The sequence below is a fragment of the Symphalangus syndactylus genome, chromosome 22, assembly GCF_028878055.3.
Source record: "Symphalangus syndactylus isolate Jambi chromosome 22, NHGRI_mSymSyn1-v2.1_pri, whole genome shotgun sequence".
NCBI lineage: Eukaryota > Metazoa > Chordata > Mammalia > Primates > Hylobatidae > Symphalangus > Symphalangus syndactylus.
The window spans coordinates 20,944,074-20,969,097 of NC_072444.2; the positions used below are offsets into that span (position 1 = coordinate 20,944,074).

Below are 25,024 nucleotides of genomic sequence, written 5' to 3' on the forward strand. Positions count from 1 at the left end.
CACCATGTTGGCCATGCTGGTCTTGAACTCCTGAGCTAGTGATCCTCCTGCCTCAGCTTCCCAAAGTGCTGGGATTACAGGCGTGAGCCACCGCGTGCGACCAAGATGCCAATTATAAACAGGACATAAGGTCATACCAAGCAAGAGTTAAGACATGCACCCCAACTCTTTAAGAATAAACTATGTTCTGGCCAGGTGTGGTGGCTCATGCCTTTAATCCCAGCACTCTGGGAGGCTGAGGCAGGCAGATCACCTGATGTCAAGAGTTCGAGACCAGCCTGGCCAACGCAGTGAAACCCTGTCTCTACTAAAAATACAAAAATTAGCCAGGCGTGGTGGCGCATACCTGTAAATCCCAGCTACTCGGAGGCTGAGGTAGGAGAATGGCTGGAACCTGGGAGGCTGAGGTTGCAGTGAGCTGAGATCGTGCCACTGCACTCCAGCCTGAAAGACAGAGCGAGACTCTGTCTCAAAAAAATAATAAATTGGGCTGGGCATGGTGGCTCATGCCTGTAATCCCAGCACTTTGGGAGGCTGAGGCGGGCGGATCACGAGGTTAGGAGATTGAGACCATCCTGGCTAACATGGTGAAACCCCATCTCTACTAAAAATACAAAAAAATTAGCCAGGCGTGGTGGTGCACACCTGTAGTCCCTGAGGAGGCTGAGGCAGGAGAATGGCACGAACCCAGGAGGCGGAGCTTGTAGTGAGCCGAGATCATGCCACTGCACTCCAGCCTGGGCGACAGAGCGAGACTCCATCTCAAAAAAAAAAAAAAAGAATAAATTATGTTCTGGGCTGTGCGCAGTGGCTCACACCTGTAATCCCAGCACAATTTCAGCACCTTTGGAGGCCAAGGCAAGGTGGGCGGATCACCTGAGGTCAGGAGTTCAAGACCAGCCTGGCCAACGTGGTGAAACCCTGTCTCTACTAAAAATACAGTAATTGGCTGGGTGCGGTGGCTCACGTCTGTAATCCCAGCACTTTGGGAGGCCGAGGCGGGGGGATCACCTGAGGTCAGAAGTTGGAGATCAGCCTGACCAACGTGGTGAAACCCTGTCTCTACTAAAGATACAAAAAATTAGCTGGGCATGGTGATGCGTGCCTGTAACCCCAGCTACTTGGGAGGCTAAGGCAGTAGAATCGCTTGAACCCAGGAGGCAGAAGTTTCAGTGAGCTGAGATCGTGCCATTACACTCCATCCTGGCCGATAGGGCAAGACTCTGTCTCAATAAATAAATAAATAAATAACCAAAAAATACAAAAAATTAGCCGGGCGTGGTGGCACGCGCCCGTAATCCCAGCTACTTGGGAAGCTGAGGCAGGAGAATTGCTTGAACCTGGGAGGCGGAGGTTGCAGTGAGCTGAGATCACGCCATTGCACTCCAGCATGGTGACAGAGCAAGACTCTGTCTCGAGAAAAACAAAACAAAACATATAGATAGAAAAGGTACAGTAAAAATATGGTATTATAACCTTATGTGACCACCATTGTACATGTGGTTTGTCATTGACCACTGTTATGTGGTGCCTGACTGTGATTGATTATTGGGACAGACTCTGGAGGAAAGTACCTTATTTAAACGTATTAGAGAGACTCCAGCCACCCCTTTCATCCTAGCCTTATCCCCTGTCTTTAATCATGTCCCAATCAGCCTTCACACTGCAGAGACTATTCTGAAAAACCATTTTAATTATAGAGTATAACTTCCCTTTTCCCAGTTCTTCATGGCCTATAACGTAATCTCCAGTCTTCCCCCAATATTCCAGCCACTATGTAGCTCAGTTTCGTCATCTTTAAAATAGGCACAATAATGACACCTACTTAGCAGAGTTTGGTACATAATAAATGTACACAATAAATAGCAATTGTGATTATTATTAGAGCTTAATACTTTTGTCCTTATCACAATTTATACTTCTATCTTGTCTACAGTCTTTGTTTATTGGTTATCTCTCTCAGTAGGCAGTAGGGCCCTCCACGAGGGCAGAGACCTTATGTTATATTAAAAAATATATATGACCACGGCTGGGCACAGTGGCTCATGCCTGTAATCCCAGCACTTTGAGAGGCTGAAGTGGGTGGATCACCTGAGGTCAGGAGTTCAAGACCAGCCAGGGCAACATGGCAAAACCCCATCTCTACTAAAAATATAAAAATTAGCCAGGTATGGTGGAACGCACCAGTAATCCCAGCTATGCGAGAGGCTGAGGCATGAGAATCATTTGAACCCAGGAAGCAGAGGTTGCAGTGAGCAGAGATTGTGCCACTGCACTCTAGCCTAGGCAACAGAAGCAAGACGCTGCCTTAAAAAAAAAAAAAAAAAATTATGGCCAGGCGCAGTGGCTCACGCCTGTAATCCCAGCACTTTGGGAGGCCAGGGTGGGTGGATCACAAGGTCAGGAGATCGAGACCATCCTGGCTAACATGGTTAAACCATGTCTCTACTAAAAATACAAAAAATTAGCCGGGCGTGGTGTCGGGCGCCTGTAGTCCCAGCTACTAGGGAGGCTGAGGCAGGAGAACGGGGTGAACCTGGGAGGCGGAGCTTGCAGTGAGCCGAGATCATGCCACTGCACTCCAGCCTGGGTGACACGGCAAGACTCCGTCTCAAAAAATAATAATAATAATAAATTTATATATATTTACAAATATATATATTAATATCATATGTATATATGACCATACGTATCACATGGTCTGGCACATAGTAGGTGCTCACTAGATATTTGTTTCCGAAATGCCCTCTTAGTTGCCAAATTCCCAGTTCATTCATTCAAGAAATATTTAGTGAGTCCCTACTATGTGCATCTCTATGTTAGGTGCTGGTGGAAAACAGACAAAAATCCCTGCTATCCTTGAGTAAGAAGATTCAGGGTGAAGTGATTCTGTATTCGAACGTATTCTAACATGATCCAGCAGTTCCAACCCTGACTGGTCAACAGAATCCCTGAGGAGCTTTCAGAAAAGTCTGAGGCCATTGTTTAAGGTGGGCCCTGGAAAACTGCATTTTAATTTATTTTTGTAGAGATGGGGTCTTGCTATGTTGCTCAGGTTGATCTCAACTCCTGGCCTCAAGTCAGCCTCCCATGTCAGCCTCTGAAAGGGTTGGGATTACCAGTGTGAAACACTGCAACTGGCCATGGAACCTGCATTTTTACTTTTACTTTTTTTTTTTTTTTTTTTGGAGACAGAGTCTCACTTTGTCACCCAGGCGGGAGTGCAGTGGCATGATCTCAGCTCACTGCAACTTCCACCTTCCAGTTTCAAGTGATTCTTGTACCTCAGCCTCCCAAGTAGCTGGGATTACAGGTGCATGCCACCATTCCTGGCTAATTGTTGTATTTTTAGTAGAGACGGGGTCTTACCATGTTGGCCAGGCTGGTCTTGAACGCCTGACCTCAAGTGATCCACCTGTCTTGGCCTACGAAAGTGCTGGGATTTTTTTTTTTTTAACTTTTACTTTTTTTTTGAGACAGTCTCGCTCTGTTACACCAGGCTGGAGTGGTGTGATTATAGCTCACTGCAACCTCAAACACCCTGGCTCAATCAATCCTCTCACCTCAGCCTCCCAAGTATCTGGGACTATGCAAGCTACTTTGGAGGCTGAGGTGGAAGAATTGATAGAGCCTGGTTAGAAACTTCCTTCCTCAAAAAAAAAAAAAAAAAAAAAAGTAGCATTTAATAGCTGATCCAGTGTTTCCAATATTGAGCTGTACAGGATATTTGGAGGGGGAAGAGTGGAGTTGGTCACAAGTTCTAGTAATTTTTTTTTTTTTTTTTGAGACAGTCTCACTCCGTGGCCCAGGCTGGAGTGCAGTGGCACAATCTCAGCTCACTGCAACCTTCACCTCCTGGGTTCAAGCAATTCTCCTGCCTCAACCTCCTGAGTAGCTGGGATTACAGGTGTGTACCACCAAGCCTGGCTAATTTTTTGTACTTTAGTAGAGACAGGGTTTCAGCATGTTGCTCCCATGGTGGTCTCCAACTCCTGAGCTCAGACAATCTGCCTGCCTCGGCCTCCCAAAGTGCTAAGATTACAGGTGTGAGCCACTGTACCCGGCTCAGTTCTAGTAATTTTTAAGCTTGAGGTTTTTAATGACATGATTTAAAAACTAGATTTAAAAACCAGATTTAAAAATATTTCTTTTACCAGTTATAATTGCCCAATTTCTCTTTTGCAGTAAAATTTCCTAGTTGAAAGACTTGATTTTCTTTATCTTTTCTTTTCTTCTTTTTTGAGAGGGAGTATCACTCTTGTTGTCCAGGCTGGAGTGCAATGGCACGATCTCAGCTCACCACAACCTCCACCTCCCGGGTTCAAGCAATTCTCCTGCCTCAGCCTCCCGAGTAGCTGGGATTACAGGCATGCGCCACCACGCCTGGTTAATTTTGTATTTTTTTTAAGTAGCGATGGGGTTTCTTAATGTTGGTCAGGCTGGTCTCGAACTCCCGACCTCAGGTGATCCGCCTGCCTAGGCCTCCCAAAGTGCTGGGATTATAGGCATGAGCCACCGCGCCCGGCCAAGACATGATTTTCTTAAATCAGTGTTTCTCCCACTGGGATTCCCTCAGTGTATCCCTAGGGGACTTTGCATTATTCAGGTTTGAAGAACATAAGAACATACTGCTTTCTATTTATTTATTTGAGATGGGTTCTCTCTATCACCCAGGCTGGCATGCAGTGAGGTGATGATAGCTCACTGCAACCTCCAACTCCTGAGCTCAAGCAACCCTCTGCCTCTGTCTCCCAAGTAGCTAGAACTACAGGTACATGTGCCACCATGTCCAGCTAATTTTTCAACTTTCTGTAGGGATGGAGTCTTGCTATGGTGCCCAGGATGGTTTTGCATTCCTGAGTTCAAGCGATCCTCCCCTCTTGGCTTCCCAAAGTGCTGGGCTGACAAGTGTGCACCACCGCTTCGGGCCCATACAGCTCTCTATGGGTAAGGGTGACCCAAGTCTGCTCAAAAGGGCCTTGCCCTCCAACTTGACGGGGAACTTGGCTTCTGGCCCAGCCCTATGCCCCATGAGATTTCCTAGGAGGAAACTTTGTAAAATATTTGAAGAGATTTATTCTGAGCCAAATATGAGTGACCATGGCCCATGACACAGCCCTTGGGAGATCCTGAGAACATGTGCCCAAGGTGGTTGGGGAGCAGCTTGGTTTTATACATTTTAAAGAGACATGAGATATCAATCAGATACATTTAAGATATATTAATACAAGGCCAGGTGCAGGGGCTTATGCCTGTAATCCCAGCACTTTGGGAGGCTGAGGCGGGTGGATTAACTGAGGCAGGAGTTCGAGACCAGCCTGGCCAACATGGTGAAACCCTGTCTTTACTAAAAATACAAAAATTAGCTGGGTGTGGTGGCACATGTCTGTAATCCCAGCTACTCAGGAGGTTGAGGCACGAGAATCGTTTGGACCCAGGAGGCGGAGGTTGCAGTGAGTGGAGATCACACCATTGCACTCCAGCCTGGGCGAAGAGTGAGACCCTGTCTCAATAAATACATAAAAAGGCCAGGCACCATGGCTCACACCTGTAATTCCAGCACTTTGGAAGGCCGAGGTGGGTGGATCACGAGGTCGGGAGTTTGAGATCAGCCTGTCCAAGATGGTGAAACCCCGTATTTTCTGCTGAATTTTGTATTTTCTACTGAAAATACAAAAATTAGCTGGGCACGGTGGTGGGCGCCTGTAATCCCAGCTACTCGGGAGGCTGAGGCAGGAGAATCGGTTGAACCCAGGAGGTGGAAGTTGCAGTGAGTGGAGATGGTGCCACTGCACTCTAGTCTGGGCGACAGAGCAAGACTCTGTCTCAAAAAAAAATAAATAAATAAAAATAAGTAAGTAAATAAATAAAAACGACATTGGTTCGGTGCAGAAGGACCGGAAACTTGAAGTGGGGGCTTCCACGTTATAGGCAGATTTAAACATTTTCTGATTGGCAATGAGTTGAAATAGTTATTATCAATAGGCCTGGTGCAGTGGCACACGCCTGTAATCCCAGCACTTTGGGAGGCCAAGGCAAGTGGATTACTTGTGCTCAGGAGTTTGAGACGAAAGTGGGCAACATCGAAACCCTGTGTCTACAAAAAAATGGAAAAATTAGCCAGGTGTGGTGGTGCCCGCCTGTAGTCCCAGTTACTCAGGAGGCTAAGGTAGGAGGATAGCTTGAGCCGGAAAGGCAGAGGTTGCAGCAAACCAATAACTCATCACTGGACTCCAGCCTGGGCAACAGAGTTAGACCCTGTCTCAAAAAAAAAAAGTTATTATCAATAGAAATGAATCTCTGGGTTATGATAAGGGATTGTGGACACCAAAGTTGTATCATGCATGTGAAGCCTCCAGGTGGCAGGTGGGCTCCAGAGAGAATAGATTGTAAATGTTTCTTACCAGTCTTAAGGTCTGTTGTGTCGATGTCAATGCTGGAGGGCGTAATGAGGCATGTCTCATGTCCTGCTTCCTGTCATGGCCTGAACCAGTCTCTCAGGTTGGTTACATTTTAGACTGCCCTGGCCTAGGAGGAAGTCCATTCAGATGGTTTGGGGAGGCCTTAGATTTTTTTTTTTTTTTTTTGGCTTACAGAGTTTAGACTGAAGTCTTTGACTCTGTATCTGGCATTTCCTTAGACCACATGCTGCAGGGCTGGGCTCATGAAGGTTCTCACCTACACACCAGGTTGCTCCCTTGAAATGGAGGACTTTGCTGGATCCTATCCCCTAGCCAGTAGGAAGTAAAGGAGCTTGGGAACCAGACATGCCTGAATTTAAATCCTCTTTCCCGCGCCTTCCCATCTCCACTGATAGGTGTGTGATTCCGGGCAAATAACTGATCGTTTTCTGTGCCTCAGTTTCCTCATCTGAAAAGTGGAGCTAGTAAGAACTCACACAGTGGTTGCTACGAGGCTACGGTTAAGGGAGACTTCTCTTGCACACCTCAAGCACAGTTTCCCTCCGCTTGGCGATATCCGAGGGCAGTTACATCGGCCACATCCCTCTCTGCTCATCGGGCCCTCGGGGTAGAAGTGAGTTAATTCCTGGCTAAATGTTAGTCTCAAACCACCGGGAAAGCCACCCAGTTGCCCCAGACAGTGCAGCGGAGGGTGGGTGCGGCTATGAGGTCGACGCTACAGACACGGAGAAGGCGGGTGCGGAAGCCTCGCTCCCCCGACCGCATTCCACTCTCCACAGAACCTCGGCGTGTGACCACGGCCATGCTCAATATTGCACCGCCCCGTGGCCGCCCCTCGCCAGCCCGCCACGGTGACGTGAGCGCTCGCGCGTCCTCCGCTCCCGCCCCGGCGCATGCGCGCTCTGCGCTGTCTTCTCCCGGCCTGAGCAGCAGCAGCTGCGGCAGCGGCGGCGTTTGAGTGGAGGAAGATGGCGGCTCCGGGCGGCTTAGGGTCTCGCCAGCTGTGAGGGGCCCCGAGCAGGGCTGTCGCGGCCTGAGGCAGAGCGCCTCTGCTCTGGCCCTGTCCCTGGCTCCCTCATTACCGTCGCCAGCGGAGCGAACCCGAGAGCGTGGAGCGGGCTGGGCCAGGTGAGGCCTCTTCTCCTTCCCGGGCCGCGGTAGGGAGCCGGCGCCTTCTGCCCTTTATGCCCGGGACTGGCAAGGGGCAGCGGGCGCCCGGGGTCTGACGCAGGCCCCGTATTCCGCGCGGGGGTCGGTCCTGGGTGGGCAGGGTGCCTTGCTATCGCCGTCCTCGAGTGAGGCGAGGAGGAGGAGAGCTCCTTTCCAGCCAGCCCTTGGGTTGGGAGCGAACCCACCCCCTCTCCTCAGCAGGGTGGTTCTCGTCCCCTCACCCGGGCAGTAAAGGGATGTGTGGCCCGGGCAAGGATGGCTTTAGGGTGTCAGGTAATCTTTCATCGTTCCTCCGAACATTTCACTCCTTTGCGAGAGAGGAGCTGGGGGTCGGGTGCCCATCAAAATTGGGGCTGCGGCTGGGGGCCAGCATCTCTGAACCTGCAGCTGCAAAGGGATAATTTTGGAATTGGTTTACGTTAAATAAAACACAAAAGGCCTTTCCTATCCCCTAGCTTGTTGAGTGTTCCCCTAGAGAAATGGGAACTGCGGATCTCCTTGCTTGAGACAGCAATCCATGCTGTGACCGTGGAAGGCTTCTCTTGGCGAGAATTGTGTGTGCAAAGGGAACGGTGGAGGGTGGGAACGAATTTGTCAGCGAAGAGAAAACGATTGTGAGATCTTGATGGTCGCTGCAGAGTAACTTCAACGCTGAGTTCGTTTGAAACCTTCGGATTGTTAAGATTCAGAATAACCAATTGCTTTGTCTGTTAAATCTCCCGATTTCTATTAGGAAAAGCCTCATTTCTTAATTGCCAGAGTCTGGATTTTTCTGTGGTGGGATTCTGATCGATCTAGATGAAGATTCTGACACATTACCATTTCTTACTTGCTGGCAGTTGCTGGCCCCGACATTGAAACTATGTTGTTCCTTTTTGAGAACAGCTTTTGTTGTTGTTTAAATGCTAATTGGGAGACTTCGGTTGTGTTTCTGTCATGTAGGGAAGTCGGTTTGAAGCCTTCACTTTCTTGAGGAATGATGGCTTCATTGGAATTGTGCTATGGGGAGTTGTTGAGGCAATTGCTTTTGCTTGGACACACCAAAATGTCTTTTGTAACAAATTGGCTTTACTTGTGCTTAAGAATGATGACATCATGGATATAAAGAGGCAAGGAAAATTTGGGGGAAGTACTATTATTTAGAATTGAATATTTAGAATTATGTCTGTAGCTCTTATGGCCATTAGTGATGCTGTGTTAAATTGCTAACTTTGAGTGTATTGATGTGTGTAATCTGATTGGGTGTCTTTTCTATTGTATGTTGTCATTTTATACCCAGTAACTGTTTGCTTTTGACAAGCCAGTATAAATACATGATTCAGTTTACATTGATCCATACGCATGTTGCATATCTTAAAAAGCTTTTCATTGTTAAAATGACAACTGTTTAGGTTATTATTTGACCATTTTCTTTCTTTCTTTTTTTTTTTTGGCAGTCTCTCACTCTCATCCAGGCTGGAGTGCAGTAGCACAGTCTCGGCTCTCTGCAATCTCCATCCCCTGGGTTTAAGCAATTCTCCTGCCTCAGCTTCCTGAGTAGCTGGAATTACAGGTGTACGCCACCACGCCCGGCTAATTTTTTTTTTTTTTTATAATTTTAGTAGAGACGGGGTTTCACCATGTTGCCCAGGCTGATCTCAAACACCTGGTCTCAAGCGATACCCTGCCCCACCCCAGGCTTGAGCCACCGCGCCCAGCCTCCTTTTCTATTTTTAAATCAAAGACTTATCCATAGAAATTTGTCGATTTTCTTAGTGTCTTTGCTGAAGATGTAAATCTGAACCAGCAGCTTCTCTGTGGTAGAAAATTGGAGAGCTACTTTGCATATCAATTTGCTAATAAAGAGTTATGAAATTAATGCAGTAAAACATCCTGGTGGCTCATCATTATTCTTCTTGGCATAATATGTTGCACTGTTATGCTAAATCATCATCAGGTATTGATGCAACTTCATGATATCCATGACATCATTTGCTCTCCAGATTTTGACCTTTGCAATTCCTTACCTTAGTTACAAAAAGAACAGGATCAGAAAAAAAATAGCTTAGGATGCTTCTTCTTGTCTGATTTCTAGAAGGGTCTTTAATAACAGCTTTATGTGGTTTAAACCCTTAGTAAGATTCAGAGCAGGGTGAGTCCTAGCTATTATGGAGAGCAAGCAAAGAAAATGCTAACAAAACGTCTGAGTTTTAAAAGAACACTGAGGTCCCAGGGAGAAGCTATCTCAAAGATGAACAAATATGTAATTTGTGATTTCAGAATTGTTTTAGTCATTGAATTAACTCTTTTTTGTTTGTTTTTTGAGACATAGTTTTGCTCGTTTCCCAGGCTGGAGTGCAATGATCTCGGCTCACTGCAACATCCACCTCTCGGGTTCAAGCGATTCTCCTGCCTCAACTGAGTAGCTGGGATTGCAGGTGCCTGCCATCATGCCCAGCTAATTTTTTGTATTTTTAGTAGAGACAAGGTTTCACTATGTTGGCCAGGCTGGTCTTGAACTCCTGACCTCAGGCGATCCACCTGCCTTGTCCTCCCAAAGTGCTGGGATTACAGGCATGAGCCACTGCGCCCGGCCCTGAATTAACTCTTTGTAAAACCAGAAGCCATTTGATTAAATAAAGCCCTTCCCACGATTGTTAATGTGGATCAAAAAAGATAGTGTTCGTGAAAGTGCTTTGTAAAATGTAAAATAAAAGGTAAATATAAAATTGATTATTCCTATTTATGAACCACCTACTGAGGGCCCTCCATATGGCAGGCGTTTTGGGAAGTAGGTACTAATTTAAGACGACTTTTGGTCTGAAGTTGCATATAGTATGGTTAGAGAGCCAGACAAGGAAACCTGTTAAGTGCTATGTAGTGTAAGAAGTGCACTGAATCCAACCAAGAGGGTCAAGGAAGACTTCTTGGAGCAGGGATGGCTTTTCCCCAACCTTTCCTATTATTCTGCAGAGTCTGCCTTCAGTGAGTGACTTGCTTTTTATAAAAACGTAAAAAAAAATTCTGTCATGGGTTCTTTTCCCCTTTTATTCATTCACTGTCATGACACTTCCCACACAGTATGCCCCAGTTATGGCTTCTGCATTCTCAAAAATCCAGCAGTCTTGGGAAAACCTTTCTATATGAGTCATACACACAGGCAACAAACACAAACATTGCAGCTGCAATTAAAATATCTCAGATTACTGAGTGGTGACAACTTAAGAGTGATGATGCTTTTTTGTTTTTGTTTTGTAAACTAGTACAAGAGGCACTGTGTTTTTAATTTGATGACATTTAATTAATACAGTAAATATTTAATTGTTATCCCCTACAATGTTGATTATAGGTGGTTATTAGTACTGACTCCTTTTCCCCAACAATAAATAAAATGAGAAGATCTTAATTCCTTTTTGATTGAAGCTGACCGCTTAAGTGAGAATTACACTAAACTTTCTTTTTCTTTTTTATTTTTTTGAGACCAAGTCTTGCTCTATCGCCTAGGCTGGAGTGCAGTGGCGCAATCTCTGCTCACTGCAACCTCTACCTCCCGGGTTCAAGCGATTCTCTTGCCTCAGCCTCCTGAGTAGCTGGGAGTACAGGCGCCCGCCCCATGCCCGGCTAATTTTTGTAGTTTTTTTTCAGTAGAGATGGGATTTCATCATATTGGCCAGGCTGGTCTCGAACTCCTGACCACGTGATCTGCCCACCTTGGCCTCCCAAAGTGCTGGGATTACAGGCTTCAGCCACCGCGCCCGGCAAATTACACTAAACTTTTATAGAACCTATATGGATTGGTGTTGCTAGTAGCTTTGATATTGAACTTCTGTATCCCAGCACAAGTTATTCACCTTAGTGCTATAGTTGTTGTACAGTTAAGTTAGCGTGTTGTTGCCTATATTGCAGAAACTTCAAATTTTTGGATTGAGTGGAATTTTTATGTGGCACTGTATTATTGAACATATACCATCTGTATCTTAACTGAAAATGAGTGCTCTAAGGTTGCGGTTGATGGAAAAGTGAAGGTGACGTGTTCATTTTTCTATAATGTGACAGCTTGCTACATGTACAAGGATATGACTTACAGACAAGTCATTTAAAAATTGTCCAGCATTAAGCTTATAATACAGCTTATGACTTATAGGCGAGTCTTTCTTTTCTTTTTTTCTTTTTCTTTTTTTTTTTTTTGAGACGGAGTCGCGCTCTGTCGCCAGGCTGGAGTGCAGTGGCGCAATCTCGGCTCACTGCAAGCTCCGCCTCCCAGGTTTACGCCATTCTCCTGCCTCAGCCTCCCTAGTAGCTGGGACTACAGGCACCCACCACCACGCCCAGCTAATTTTTTGTATTTTTTTTAGTAGAGACGGGGTTTCACCATGTTAGCCAGGATGGTCTCAATCTCCTGACCTCGTGATCCACCCGTCTTGGCCTCCCGAAGTGCTGGGATTACAGGCGTGAGCCACTGCGCCCGGCCTCTTTTTTTTTTTTGAGATGGAGTCTTGCTCTGTCACCCAGGCTAGAATGCAGTGGTGCCATCTCGGCTCACTGCAGCCTCTGCCTCCCGGGTTCAAGCGATTTTCCTGCCTCAGCCTCCCGAGTAGCTGGGACTACAGGCGCCCGCCACCACGTCTGACTAATTTTTGTGATAGGGATGGGGTTTCACCATGTTGGTCAGGCTGGTCTGGAAATCCTGATCCACCCGCCTTGGCCTACCAAAATGCTGGGATTACAGGCATGAGCCATCATGGCCAGCAGATAAGTCATTTTAAAATTGTCCAGTATTAAGCTTATTTTATTTCTATTTTTTATTTTTATTTTTATTTATATATTTTTCGAGACGGAGTTTTGCTCCTGTTGCCCAGGCTGGAGTGCAATGGTGCAATCTCGGCTCATTGCAACCTCCACCTCCTGGGTTCAAGCAATTCTCCTGCCTCAGCCTCCAGAATAGCTGGAATTACAGGCGCCTGTCAGCACGCCCAGCTAATTTTTGTATTTTTAGTAGAGATGGGGTTTCACCGAGTCAGCCAGGCTGGTTTCGAACTCCTGACCTCAGGTGATCCACCTGCCTCGGCCTCCCAAAGTGCTCGGAATACAGGCGTGAACCACCATGCCCGGCCTGTTTAAAAAAAAAAAAAATTTTTTTTTGACAGACTCTCACTCTGTTGTCCAGGCTGGATGGCACAATTTTGGCTCACTATAGCCGCCGCCTTCTGGGTTCAAGCAATTCTCATGCCTCAGCCTCCAAAGTAGCTGGGATTACAGGTATGCACCACCATACCTGGCTAATTTTTGTATTTTTTTTTTTTTTTTGATACGGAATCTCGCTCTGTCGCCCAGGCTGGAGTGCAGTGGCACGAGCTCGGCTCACTGCAAGCTCCGCCTCCCCAGTTCACACCATTCTCCTGCCTCAGCCTCCCAAGTAGCTGAGACTATAGGCGCCTGCCACCACCGCCAGATAATTTTTTATATTTTTAGTAGAGACAGGGTTTCACTGTGTTAGCCAGGATGGTCTCGATTTCCAGACCTCGTAAACTGCCCGCCTCGGCCTCCCAAAGTGCGGGGATTACAGGCGTGAGCTACTGTGCCTGCCTGATTTTTGTATTTTTAGTAAAGATGGGGTTTCACCACGTTGGTGAAGCTGGTCTGGAACTCCTGATCTCAGGTGATCCGCTGGCCTTGGCCTCCCAAAGTGCTGGGATTACAGGCATGAGCCACCATGCCCTGCCTGAAGTTTCTACTTTTTAATTTGTAAAGTTGTTTGTTTGTTTGTTTGTTTGTTTGTTTTGAGAGGAAGTCTCTCTCTGTTGCCTAAGCTGGAGGGCAGTGGCGCCATCTTGGCTCACTGCAACCTTTGCTCCTGGGTTCAAGTGATTCTCCTGCCTCAGCCACCTGAGTAACTGGTATTACAGGTGCACACCACCATGCCTGGCTAACTTTGTATTTTTAGTAGACACAGGGTTTCACCATGTTGGCCAGGCTAGTCTCGAACTCTTGTCTTGAAGTGATCCACCTGCCTCAGCCTCCCAAAGTGCTAGGATTACAGGCATGAGCTACTGTGCTGGCCTGTAAAGTTTTTTTCTAAGTTTTTAATTTTTTCCAGTGTTTTGCTTCAAAGGTGAATGTATCTTGTGATGCTTTGATGTGCGCACACACACACAGATAAGTTATGTATATATGTATACTATATAAATCTGATAAATGTATAGTTATTATATATGGCAATAGTCACTTTTAAAATTGTACTATTCTGACAGGCCGGGTGCAGTAGCTAATGCCTATAATGCCAGCACTGTGGGAGGCTGAGGCAGGCAGATCACTTGAGGTCAGGAGTTCAAGACCAGCTTGGCCAACATGGTGAAACCCCATCTCTACTACTAAAAATACAAAAATTAGCTGGGTGAGGTGGTGTGTGCCTGTAATCCCAGTTACCCGGGAGGCTGAACCAGGAGAATCGCTTGAACCCGGGAGGCAGAGGTTGCAGTGAGTTGAGGTCCCTCCACTGCCCTCCAGCCTGGGCGACAGAGTGAGACTTTGTCTCAAAAAAAAAAAAAAAATTGTACTGTTCTGGACAGTAACTTAGCTTAATAACTTATTTTCTCTTGTTTTCTTTTTTTGTTTGTTTTTTGAGACGGAGTCTAGCTCTGTCGCCCAGGCTGGAGTGCAGTGGCGCTCTCTCGGCTCACTGCAAGCTCCACCTCCCGGGTTCACACCATTCTCCTGCCTCAGCCTCCTCAGTAGCTGGGACTATAGGCGCCCACCACCATGCCCAGCTAATTTTTTGTGTATTTAGTGGAGAGGGGGTTTCACTGTGTTAGCCAGGATGGTCTCGATCTCTTGACCTCATGATCCACCCTCCTCGGCCTCCCAAAGTGCTGGGGTTACAGGCGTAAGCCACCACGCCCTGCTCTCTTGTTTTCTAGTAATAAGTAGATTTGAGGTAGTTCATTTAATTTATTTAAAGGCAAGCATGTTTTGATTTTAGCTGGTAATGTTCCCTTAGAATGTTTTCTATTTAGGATACTTTCATTTCAGTTGTTTTAAGGAATTCACTAGTATGGGGGTATGCTCTTTCAAATGTTTCCTTTATTGATCTCTAATAAGGTAGGGTGTTTATTTTTTTGCTTTTCATTATAAATTTCTTAGTAAAGAATTGGTGCAGTGGTCACCTCAGTGGTAGCAAATAAGTTTCCTTGCTACTTTCTGTATCACTATATTGTACATAGATTTTAATTTATTCATTATTTTACACTTCGTTCTCACCATTAGTCATTCTGACGCTGAAATTTGGCCAGCATAAGCCTCCTTAAGTTGGTGTTGTGTTCTTCTGACATGTCACCTTTGGTCTTGGCGTGCTTCCTTATTTTTTGTCACAACAAGCTATCCCGGATTCACCTTGTAGTCTACCTGTCATTGAAGTGAAATTAGTCGTTTTTCTAAGAAGACCTGGTGTCTTTTTTTTTTTTTTTTTTGAGATGGAGTCTCGCTGTGTCACCCAGGCTGGAGCAGTGGCTTGATCTCGGCTCACTGCAAGCTCTGCCTCCTGGCTTCGTGCCATTCTCCTGCCTCAGCCTCCCGAGTAGCTGGGACTACAGGTGCCCGCCACCACGCCCGGCTAATTTTTGTATTTTTAGTAGAGACAGGGTTTCACCTTGTTAGCCAGGATGGTCTCGATCTCCTGACCTCGTGATCCACCTGCCTCGGCCTCCCAAAGTGCTGGGATTACAGGCGTGAGCCACCGCGCCTGGCAACCCAGTGTCTCTTACAGGGAATGCCAGTAGAAACCAGGATCTGTGTGCTAGGGATGCTCATTGCTACAGGGTCTTCATTGTTTCTAGGTCCTTTCAGTAGTCACAACTAGAAAATTTATTATTTTATTTTATTGTATTTTTAAGACAGAGTCTCACTCCATGACCCAGGCTGGAGTGCAGTGGCAGGATCTCGGCTCACTGCAACCTCCACTTCCTGGGTTCAAGTGATTCTCCTGCCTCAGCCTCCCAAATAGCTGGGGTTACAGGTGTCATCCACCACGCCCAGCTAATTTTTTGTATATTTAGTAGAGACGGGGTATCACCATGTTGGCCAGGCTGGTCTCGAACTCCTGGCCTCGTGATCCACCTGCCTTGGTCTCCCAAAGTGCTGGGATTACAGGCATGAGCTGCCGTGCCTGGCTCAGAAAATATATATATATTTTTTTGTTATCTTTTTTTTGAGATGGTCTCACTCTGTCTCTCAGGCTGGAGTGCAATGGCATGATTTCGGGTCACTATAACCTCCGCCTCCCAGGTTCAAGTGATTCTCCTGCCTCAGCCTCTGGAGTAGCTGGGATTACAGGCGCCCCCCACCACGCCCAGCTAATTTTTGTATTTTTAGTAGAGATGGGGTTTCACCAGGTTGGCCAGGCTGGTCTCAAACTCCTGACCTCAGGTGATCCAACCACCTTGGCCTCCCAAAGTGTTGGGATTACAGGTGTGAGCCACCACGCCCAGCCCAGAAAATATTTTTATTAGAAATCAGAGCTTTATATTGATATTTACAACTAAATTTAACACATTTATGGGATTTTTTCTTTTGATTTTATATTTGTCTCATACTGAAATATTTGGTTTTAATAATATTAACATTTATTTGCTTTATCCTATGTATGTATAAGAAGGTTTAAAAATATAACAACTGGATGGGTGCTGTGGCTCATGCCTATAATCCCAGTACTTTGGGAGGCTGAGGCGGGCAGATCACCTGAGGTTGGGAGTTTGAGACCAGCCTGGCCAACATGGGGAAACCCCGTCTCTACTAAAAAATACACACACAAAAAAAAGTTAGCTGGGTGTGGTGGTATGTGCCTGTAATCTCAGCTACTTGGGAAGCTGAGGTGGGAGAATCGCTTGTACCCGGGAGGCCGAGGTTGCAGTGAGCTGAGATCGAGCCACTGTACTCCAGCCTGGGCGGTAGAGTCTCTGTCTCAAAAAAAAAAAAAAAAAAAAATTATGTATATTCCATATTACTACTAATAAAATACCTGAAGCTAACTTAAGTAATCCCAGCACTTTGGGAGGCTGAGACGGGTGGATCACCTGAGGTCCGGAGTTCGAGACCAGCCTGACCAACAATTGAGAAACCCCGTTTCTACTAAAAATACAAAATTAGCTGGGTGTGGTGGCATATGCCTGTAATTCCAGCTACTCGGGAGGCTGAGGCAGGAGAATCACTTGAACCTGTGAGGTGGAGGTCGCGGTGAGCCAAGATTGCGCCATTGCACTCCAGCCTTGGCAACATGAGTGAAACTCCGTCTCAAAAAAAAAAAAGATCCCTTTGCAGTTTTCTTTTTTTGTTTTGTTTTGTTTTTTTTGCCATGCTAAAGTGTAGTGGTGTGATTATGGCTCAATGCAGCCCCAATCTCCTGGCTCAAGTGATCCTCCTGCCTCAGCCTCCCGAGTAGCTAGAACTACAGATGGGCACCACTACACCTGGCCAATTTTTTTTTTTTTTTTTTAAGACATAGTCTCTGTCACCCAGGCCGAAGTGCAATGGCACGATCTGGGCTCACTGCAACCTCCACCTCCTGGGTTCAAGCGATTCTCCTCCCTCAGCCCCCCAAGTAGCTGGGATTATAGGCACCCACCACCATGCCTGGCTAATTTTTTGTATTTTTAGTAGAGATGGGGTTTCACCATCTTGGCGAGGCTGGTCTTGAACTCCTGACCTCGTGATGTACCTGCCTCGGCCTCCCAAAGTGCTGGGAATTTTTTTAATTTTTATTTTTTTAGACACAGAGTCTGGTGATGCGATCTCTGCTTACTACAGCCTCTCCCTCCCAGGCTTGAGTTACCGTCCCATCTCAGCCTCCTGAGTAGCTGGGACTACAGTCGCATGTCACCATGCCAGGCTAATTTTTTTGTGTTTTTTGTAGAGATGGGGTTTTGCTATGTTGCCCACGCTGGTCTGGAATTCGTGTCTTCAAGCGATCCTCCACCTGCCTTGACCTGAAGTGTTGGCACTGCAGGCGTGAGCCACTGCGCCTAGGCTGCAGTTCTTCTAAATCCTTAGAATTTTTTATCCATCAGGATCCAGCCAAAAACTGGAAAACATACTAAATATTTCAAATAGGAAATTTAATATAGGGAATTGGTTGCTTATGTGTTATAACACCAGAAGGGCAAAAGGTGGTAGAGTAGGTGTCTTAGTCCATTTTGTGTTTCTGTAAAGAATACCTGAGACTAAGTAATTTAAGAAAAGAGGTTTATTTAGCTCATGGTTCTACAGGCTAGGAAGTTCAAGGCTATGGCCCTCGCTTCTGGCAGGGCTTTCCAGCTGTATCACAGTGTGGCAGGAAAGGTCAAGGGAAGTTGACACGTGAATAGGGGAAACCTTGGGGATGACCTGATTTATAACAACCTACTCTCCCAGGAACTAATCTAGTTTCGGAGAGCCAGAACTCACTCACTACCAGGAGAACAGCACCAAGTCACTCATGAGAGATCTGCCCCCATTACCTAAACACCACCCAGTAGGCCCCCCACCTCCTAACACCACCACATTGGGGATCAAATTTCCACATGAGTTTTGGTGGGGACAAACCTTATCTAAACCATAGCGGTAGGTAAGTTAGAAATTAATTACTGTAAGGTGAAACTATTAAGGGTCAGGGGAACAAAAGGGAGGAGATGATATTGCTGTAACTCTTTTTTTTTTTTAGACAGGATCTCAATCTGCCTCCCAGACTGGAGTGTAGTGGGCGATCACGGCTCGCTCCAGCATTGACCTCCCCAGACTCAGGTGACCCTCTTACCCCAGCCTCCTTAGTAGCTGGGACTACAAGCAGGTGCCACCATGTCCATTGTTTCTGTAGAGTTAGGGTTTTTTTTTTTTTTTTTGAGACAGAGTTTCGCTCTTGTTGCCCAGGCTGGAGTGCGATGGCGTGATCTCGGCTCACCGCAACTTCCACCTCCCAGGTTCAAGCAATTCCCCTGCCTCAGCCTCCTGAGTAGCTGGGATTACAGGCATGTGCCACCACGCCCGGCTAATTTTGTATTTTTAGTAGAGACGGGGTTTCTCCATGTTGGTCAAGCTGGTCTCGAACTCCCAGCTTCAGGTGATCCGCCCGTCTTGGCCTCCCAAAGTGCTGGCATTACAGGCGTGAGCCACTGCACCTGGCCTGTAGAGTTAGGGTTTTGCCATGTTGTCCATGGTGGTCCTGAACTCCTGAGCTCAGGTGATCCACCCACTTCAGACTCCCAAAGTGCTGGGATTACAGACGTGAGCCACTGCACCTGGACCAGAACTTTTTTTTTTTTTTTTGAGATGGAATTTCTCTCTTGTTGCCCAGGCTGGAGTGCAATGACGCGATCTTGGCTCATCGCGACCTCTGCCTCCCAGGTTCAAGCGATTCTCGTGCCTCAGCCTTCCGAGTAGCTGGGATTACAGGCACACGCCACCATGCCTGGCTAATTTTGTATTTTTAGTAGAGACGGGGTTTTCTCCATGTTGGTCAAGCTGGTCTCGAACTCCTGACCTCAGGTGATCTGCCTGCCTCGGCCTCCCAAAGTGCTGGGATTACAGGCGTGAGCCACCGCACCCGGCCCAGAACTTTTAAGAATATCAGATAGTAGGGACCACCACTCAAACTTACTGCCACTTTCTTTTTTTTTTTTTTTTTTAAAAAAAGATGCAGTCTCGCTTGGTTGCCCAGGCTGGAGTGCAGGGGTGCAATCTCAGCTCACTGCAGCCTCCGCCTCCCCACCTCCTGGGTTCAAGCGATTCTCTTGCCTCAGCCTCCTGAGTAGCTGGGATTACAGGCGTGCACCACCACTCCCAAATAATTTTTGTATTTTTAGTAGAGACAGTGTTTTACCATATTGGTCAGGCTGGTCTCGAACTCCCGACCTCGTGATCTGCCTGCCTAGGCCTCCCAAAGTGTTGGGATTACAGGCGTGAGCCACCGCGTCCAGCCTACTACCACTTTTATAGCTGGGACTTTGAGGAGGATTGCCAAGGGTTGTCTCATGGTTGGTGCTTGAACCATTCTAATATTTATTTGGTTTTGGTTATCCTTTAAATGTTGAATTTTGCAATAATAAGCAAATATCTGCATATATTCTTTTTTTCCCTTACACAAAAGGTTTTCCTACTATATATGCTGCTCAGCCTCTTGGTCTTTTCACTTAATATATTTTGGAGATCATTCCATATTGGAACAGACGTAGTCCTTATTCATTTCCACAGCTACACAGTGAGGATGTACCAGAGTTTGTTCAACTGGTCTGTTTTTGATAGACATTAGTAAATAATGGTTTACTGCTGATCTTTTTTTTTTTTTTTTTTTTTTGAGACGGAGTCTCGCTCTGTCGCCCAGGCTGGAGTGCAGTGGCGCAATCTTGGCTCACTGCAAGCTCCACCTCCTGGGTTCACGCCATTCTCCTGCTTCAGCCTCTGGGAGTAGCTGGGACTACAGGTGCCCGCCACCACGCCCAGCTAATTTTTTTTGTATTTTTAGTAGAGACGGGGTTTCACCGTGGTCTCGATCTCCTGACCTCGTGATCCACCCGCCTCGGCCTCCCAAAGTGCTGGGATTACAAGCGTGAGCCACCGCGCCCGGCCTACTGCTGATCTTTTATAAATAAATTTTGGTATGGTGCAATAGAAGAAGTGCTGGGCTGAAAGACAAAAGATACAGTTTCTATTTTTGCTACTCATTAGCTGTATGACCTTTAAGCCACTTAGGTTTTCTGACCTCACTTTCCTCATTTGTGAAATAAGGGTTCAATTGCTCTATAATCTAAGATCTACTCCTGCTTATACTATTTTGTATTTTTCTGCAAGTTTTATTAACCGTATTTTAAGCCTATTGCTCAGTAAAGTGTATAAAGCATTATAAGAAAATTATAAATGAGAACATAAGGTTAAGTTTTAGAAGTACTACTGAGGGTTGGCCAGGCGTGGTGGCTCACGCCTGTAATCCCAGCACTTTGGGAGGCCAAGGTGGGTGGATCACTTGAGGTCAAGAGTTTGAGACCAGCCTGGCCAACATGGTGAAACCCCGTCCTACTAAAAATACAAAAAATTAGCTGGGCGGGGTGGGCGCCTGTAATTCCAGCTACTCGGGAGGCTGAGGCAGGAGAACTACATGAACCTGGGAGAGGCGGAGGTTGCAGTGAGTCGAGATCGCGCCATTGCACTCTAGCCTAGGCAACAAGAGTGAAACTCCGTCTCAAAAAAAAAAGTGCTACCAAAGGTTTTCTGGATTTGGATCTGTGGTGCTTGTTGATAGAATTAAGATTTCTGTTTTCATGCCTATTTTTCTGAAACAGTCTCCAGGTAATCTACCTGCTAGGTGATTTTTAATTTTTTAAATTTACTTTTTTTTTTTTTTTTTTGAGACTGGAGTCTTGCTCTGTCGCCCAGGCTGGAGTGCAGTGGCACAATCATGGCTCACTGCAAGCTCCGCCTCCCGGGTTCACGCCATTCTTCTGCCTCAGCCTTCCATGTAGCTACAGGCGCCTGCCACCACACTCGGCTAATTTTTTGTATTTTTAGTAGAGATGGGGTTTCACCGTGTTAGCCAGGATGGTAATTTACTTTTTAAATTTTTTCTTGAGACAGGGTCTTGCTTTGTCACCCAGGCTGGAGTGCATGGTACAATCATGGCTCACTGCAGCCTGGATTTCCCAGACTAAATGATCCTCTACCTCAGACTCACAAGTAGCTGGGACTACAGGTGTGAGCCACCGTGCTTGGCCAGGTGATTTGTATGATCAGGTGAGCTTGTGAAGCAAAGATTTACTTCATGTGCATATATACCACTGTCCTTTAGGTTTCCTGGAGATAAGATGTAATCAAGACATCTACCTTTCATAAATTTATAATCTGTTCCAGCTGTGCAGGTATTAACCAAAAATGTATAATCTGGTTATTGAGAAAATTTACATAAAAACATAACTATGGCTGGGTGTGGTGGCTCATGCCTGTAATTCCAGCACTTTGGACGACTGAGGCGGGCGGATCTTGAGGTCAAGAGATGAAGACCATCCTGGCCAACATGGTGAAACCCTGTCTCTATTGAAAATACAAAAATTAGCTGGGCGTGGTGGCACGCGCCTGTAGTCCCAGTTACTCGGGAGGCTGAGGCAGGAGAATCACTTGAACCCAGGAGGCAGAGGTTGCAGTGAGCCAAGAACATGCCACTGCATTCCAGCCTGGCAACACAGTGAGACTCCATCTCAAAAAAACAAAAACAAATAAACTATAACGATATGAAATAGTGTGACATTGTGTCAATAAGTGATGGTATAGATGGACTTCTGGAAATGATTAATGTGGAATGGAGTAGGAGATGACTTGTGATGGAAGGAGGTCCTCTCCTCTGGTCTAGAGAAGTGAGTGTTTAGGAGGCAGAAGCAGGAAGGCATTCCTTTGTCCTGACCACCACTAGAAAAAAGATAAGTGACCGCTGGGCAGGGTGGCTTACGCCTGTAATCCCAGCACTTTGGTAGGCTGAGACGGGCGGATGGCTTGAGGTTGGGCATTTGAGACCACCTGGCCAACATGGTGAAACCCCATCTCTACTAAATACAAAAATTAGCCGGGGATGATGATGCGCACCTGTAATCCCAGCTACTCAGGAGGCTGAGGCAGGAGAATTGCTTGAACTTGGGAGGTGGAGGTTGCAGTGAGCCATGATTGTGCCACTGCACTGCAGCCTGGGGAAAAGAGCGAAACACCGTCTCAAAAAAAAAAGACAAACAGAAATAAAATGTTCCATTCCATCACAGCATCTTGTTAAAATGTATTATGTTCTTTGCAGAATATTTTTATCAGTGGGGAAGCTAGGTTTATATGCCACCCGAGAGATTTGATAGGAGCATTGTGGGATTGTAAAGTACTTTGAATTCCTCTTGAAACGCTATTTTTACCATGCTTCTGGTCTGCTCACATTTAGTGAATTCCTGAAGACTGCAGAATAATCTCTAGATTGATGAGGCAAAAGGCTAGAGTCAGAACAGTTAGATAGGTGTCTACTATTTTGGTTCAAGTGTGGATGACAATGACCAGCATCAAAGCAGGGGGATAACAATAAAAGGTAGGACATTTTGAAGAAGTAGCTAATAGAGGAAAGTGAAAGTCTATATTCTTTTTTTTTTTTTTTTTTTTTTAGCGTTAGGGCCATGCTCTGTTCCTCAGGTTACAGTGCAGAGGCTCACTGCAGCCTCAACCTCAGTGCTCAAGTGATCCTCCCTCCTTTTTTTTTTTTTTTTTTTTTTGAGATGGAGTCTCACTCTGTTGCCCAGGCTGGAGTGCAGTGGAGTGTGATCTCGGCTCACTGCAAGCTCTGCTTCCCGGGTTCACACCATTCTCCTGCCTCAGCCTCCCGAGTAGCTCGGACTACAGGCACCCACCACCACTCCTGGCTAATTTTTTGTATTTTTAGTGGAGACGGGGTTTCACTGTGTTAGCCAGGATGGTCTTGATCTCCTGACCTCGTGATCCGCCTGCCTCGGCCTCCCAAAGTGCCCGGCGGATCCTCCCTCCTTGGCCTCCCAAAGTGTAGGCATGAGCCACTGTGTTTGGCCTATTATTCTTTTTTTTTTTTGAGACGGAGTCTCTCTCTTTCTCCCAGGCTGGAGTACAGTGGTGCGATCTCTGCTCACTGCAACCTCTGCCTCCCGGGTTCACGCCATTCTCCTGCCTCAGCCTCCCGCGTAGCTGAGACTACAGGCGCCCACCATCACGCCCGGCTAATTTTTTGTATTTTTAGTAGAGACGGGGTTTCACCGTGTTAGCCAGGATGGTCTCAATCTCCTGACCTTGTGATCCCCTCGCCTCGGCCTCCCAAAGTGCTGGGATTACAGGCTTGAGCCACCGCGCCCGGCCCCATGTTGGTAATTTTATTTATTTTCTTTTCTCTTTTTTTTGAGACAGAGCCACCAAGCCTGGCTAATTTTTTTTGTTTGGTTTTTTTTTTTTTGTACAGACGAGGTTTTGCTGTGTTGCCAGGGTTGGTGTTGAACTCTTGGGCTCAAGCTGTTCGCCCACCTTGGCTTCCCACAGTGCTGGGATTACAGGTGTGAACCACTGCACGTGGCCATTGTTAAAGTAGTTTTTTCTTCCTGATACTAAGGATCACTGTTTACCCTTCTAGAACTCCATTTAATTTGTATTTGCTTTAAGGAATTTCAGTGTTTAAGAATAAGAGAACTTTGAATGTTTTTGCATACCTGTTTGTCTGTATGAGTCATCTTCATGTACTCTCTATTTAGCATTTCTCCTATTTGAGGTTCTGATTTGTAGTTTACAGCATTAAGAAAGTAACAGAGAACTAGATAACTTATAACAGCCTTGGTATTATCTTTTGTATGATAATATTATTGTGTTGTTGGGAATTCTGTTAAGTGTATGTCAGTTTAATTTTAGTTTGTAAACTGATACAGAATAGTAAACATGAAGCAGTGAAATTATGTTGTTAGTTGTGGGTTATTTTAAACATTATTGTAAAGTGGACTGTTTAAAATAGACTATATCATTGGCCATTTGCTCCAAGTGCCAGGGAGGTGTTCTCAGGTCATTAGTCTTATCTGTAGAATCAGTCTGTTTTGTTTTTTTTTTTTTGAGGTGGATGGAGTCTCGCTCTGTCGCCCAGGCTCGATCTCCGCTCACTGCAAGCTCTGCCTCCCCCAGGTTCACGCCATTCTCCTGCCTCAGCCTCCTCAGGTGCCCGCCATCACACCCGGCTAATTTTTTGTATTTTTAGTACAGACGGGGTTTCACTGTGTTAGCCAGGATGGTCTCGATCTCCTGACCTCGTGATCCGCCCACCTTGGCCTCCCAAAGTGCCGGGATTACAGGCGTGAGCCACCGGGCCCAGCCTAGAATCAGTCTTAAATGAAGTGAACACTTTTGTCTTCCCCATGTTTCTGTCTGGTAGCTGAATTTCATATTATAAGCTATCTTTGAATATATTTGTATTCTGCACAGTCATCACTTATTTTTGTAGAAATGGTACAGAATATAGCCTTTTGAAGTTCTGATGGATTATTATTTTTACCGTACAGTTGATACAGTATGCAAAATCAATTTTCCTGTGATCATAGCAAATTTATAGAAGGTCAGAGATGGAAATTAGTTTTCTGGATTCCATCCCTTTAAATGCTGACTGTTAAAATTGAACTAGTATTAACAGTTTTCAGCCATAACACTACCCATCTGAAATACAGTATGATTCAACACACATAAAAAGACAGTTGGTATTGGCAATTTTCACATTTCTGGACACCACATCTTAAGGCATATTTTCCTTACAGCAAACTTGTTGCTGTGCATTTTTGCATCTTGATTGCTTTAGTGCTCTTGCCTTGTCTTGACTTTATTGGAAACCATAGCAATGAGAAGTGAAATGTGGATTTTATTTTTTCATATTTTAATTAATTTTTTTTTAAGAGATGCTCTTGCACTGTCACAGGCTGGAG

The 25,024-nt window shown here is 46.0% G+C and overlaps 3 protein-coding genes across 4 annotated transcripts in view; 2 read left to right on the forward strand and 1 right to left on the reverse strand.

Moving 5' to 3' along the window:
• SZRD1 (SUZ RNA binding domain containing 1) overlaps window positions 1-6,479 on the reverse strand; it is a 47,036-nt gene extending 40,557 nt beyond the window's left edge. The window contains exon 1 of the mRNA XM_063631778.1: window positions 6,405-6,479. Coding sequence (XP_063487848.1) covers window positions 6,405-6,464 — 60 coding nt within the window. The 5' untranslated portion in view covers window positions 6,465-6,479. The remainder of the gene's footprint in view (window positions 1-6,404) is intronic.
• Window positions 1-25,024, forward strand: part of LOC129472521 (neuroblastoma breakpoint family member 1-like) — a 705,345-nt gene that overhangs the window by 523,468 nt on the left and 156,853 nt on the right. The window lies entirely within an intron of this gene.
• The window catches only part of FBXO42 (F-box protein 42), a 124,321-nt gene that overhangs the window by 7,877 nt on the left and 91,420 nt on the right, over window positions 1-25,024 (forward strand). Inside the window, exon 1 of one of the 2 annotated variants that reach the window (XM_055262226.2) lies at window positions 7,293-7,550. The exons of the other annotated variant lie outside the window; for it this stretch is intronic. The gene's annotated coding sequence lies outside the window, so the exon portion shown is untranslated. Of the gene's footprint in view, window positions 1-7,292; window positions 7,551-25,024 lie in introns of those variants that run through there. 2 annotated transcript variants of the gene reach the window in all.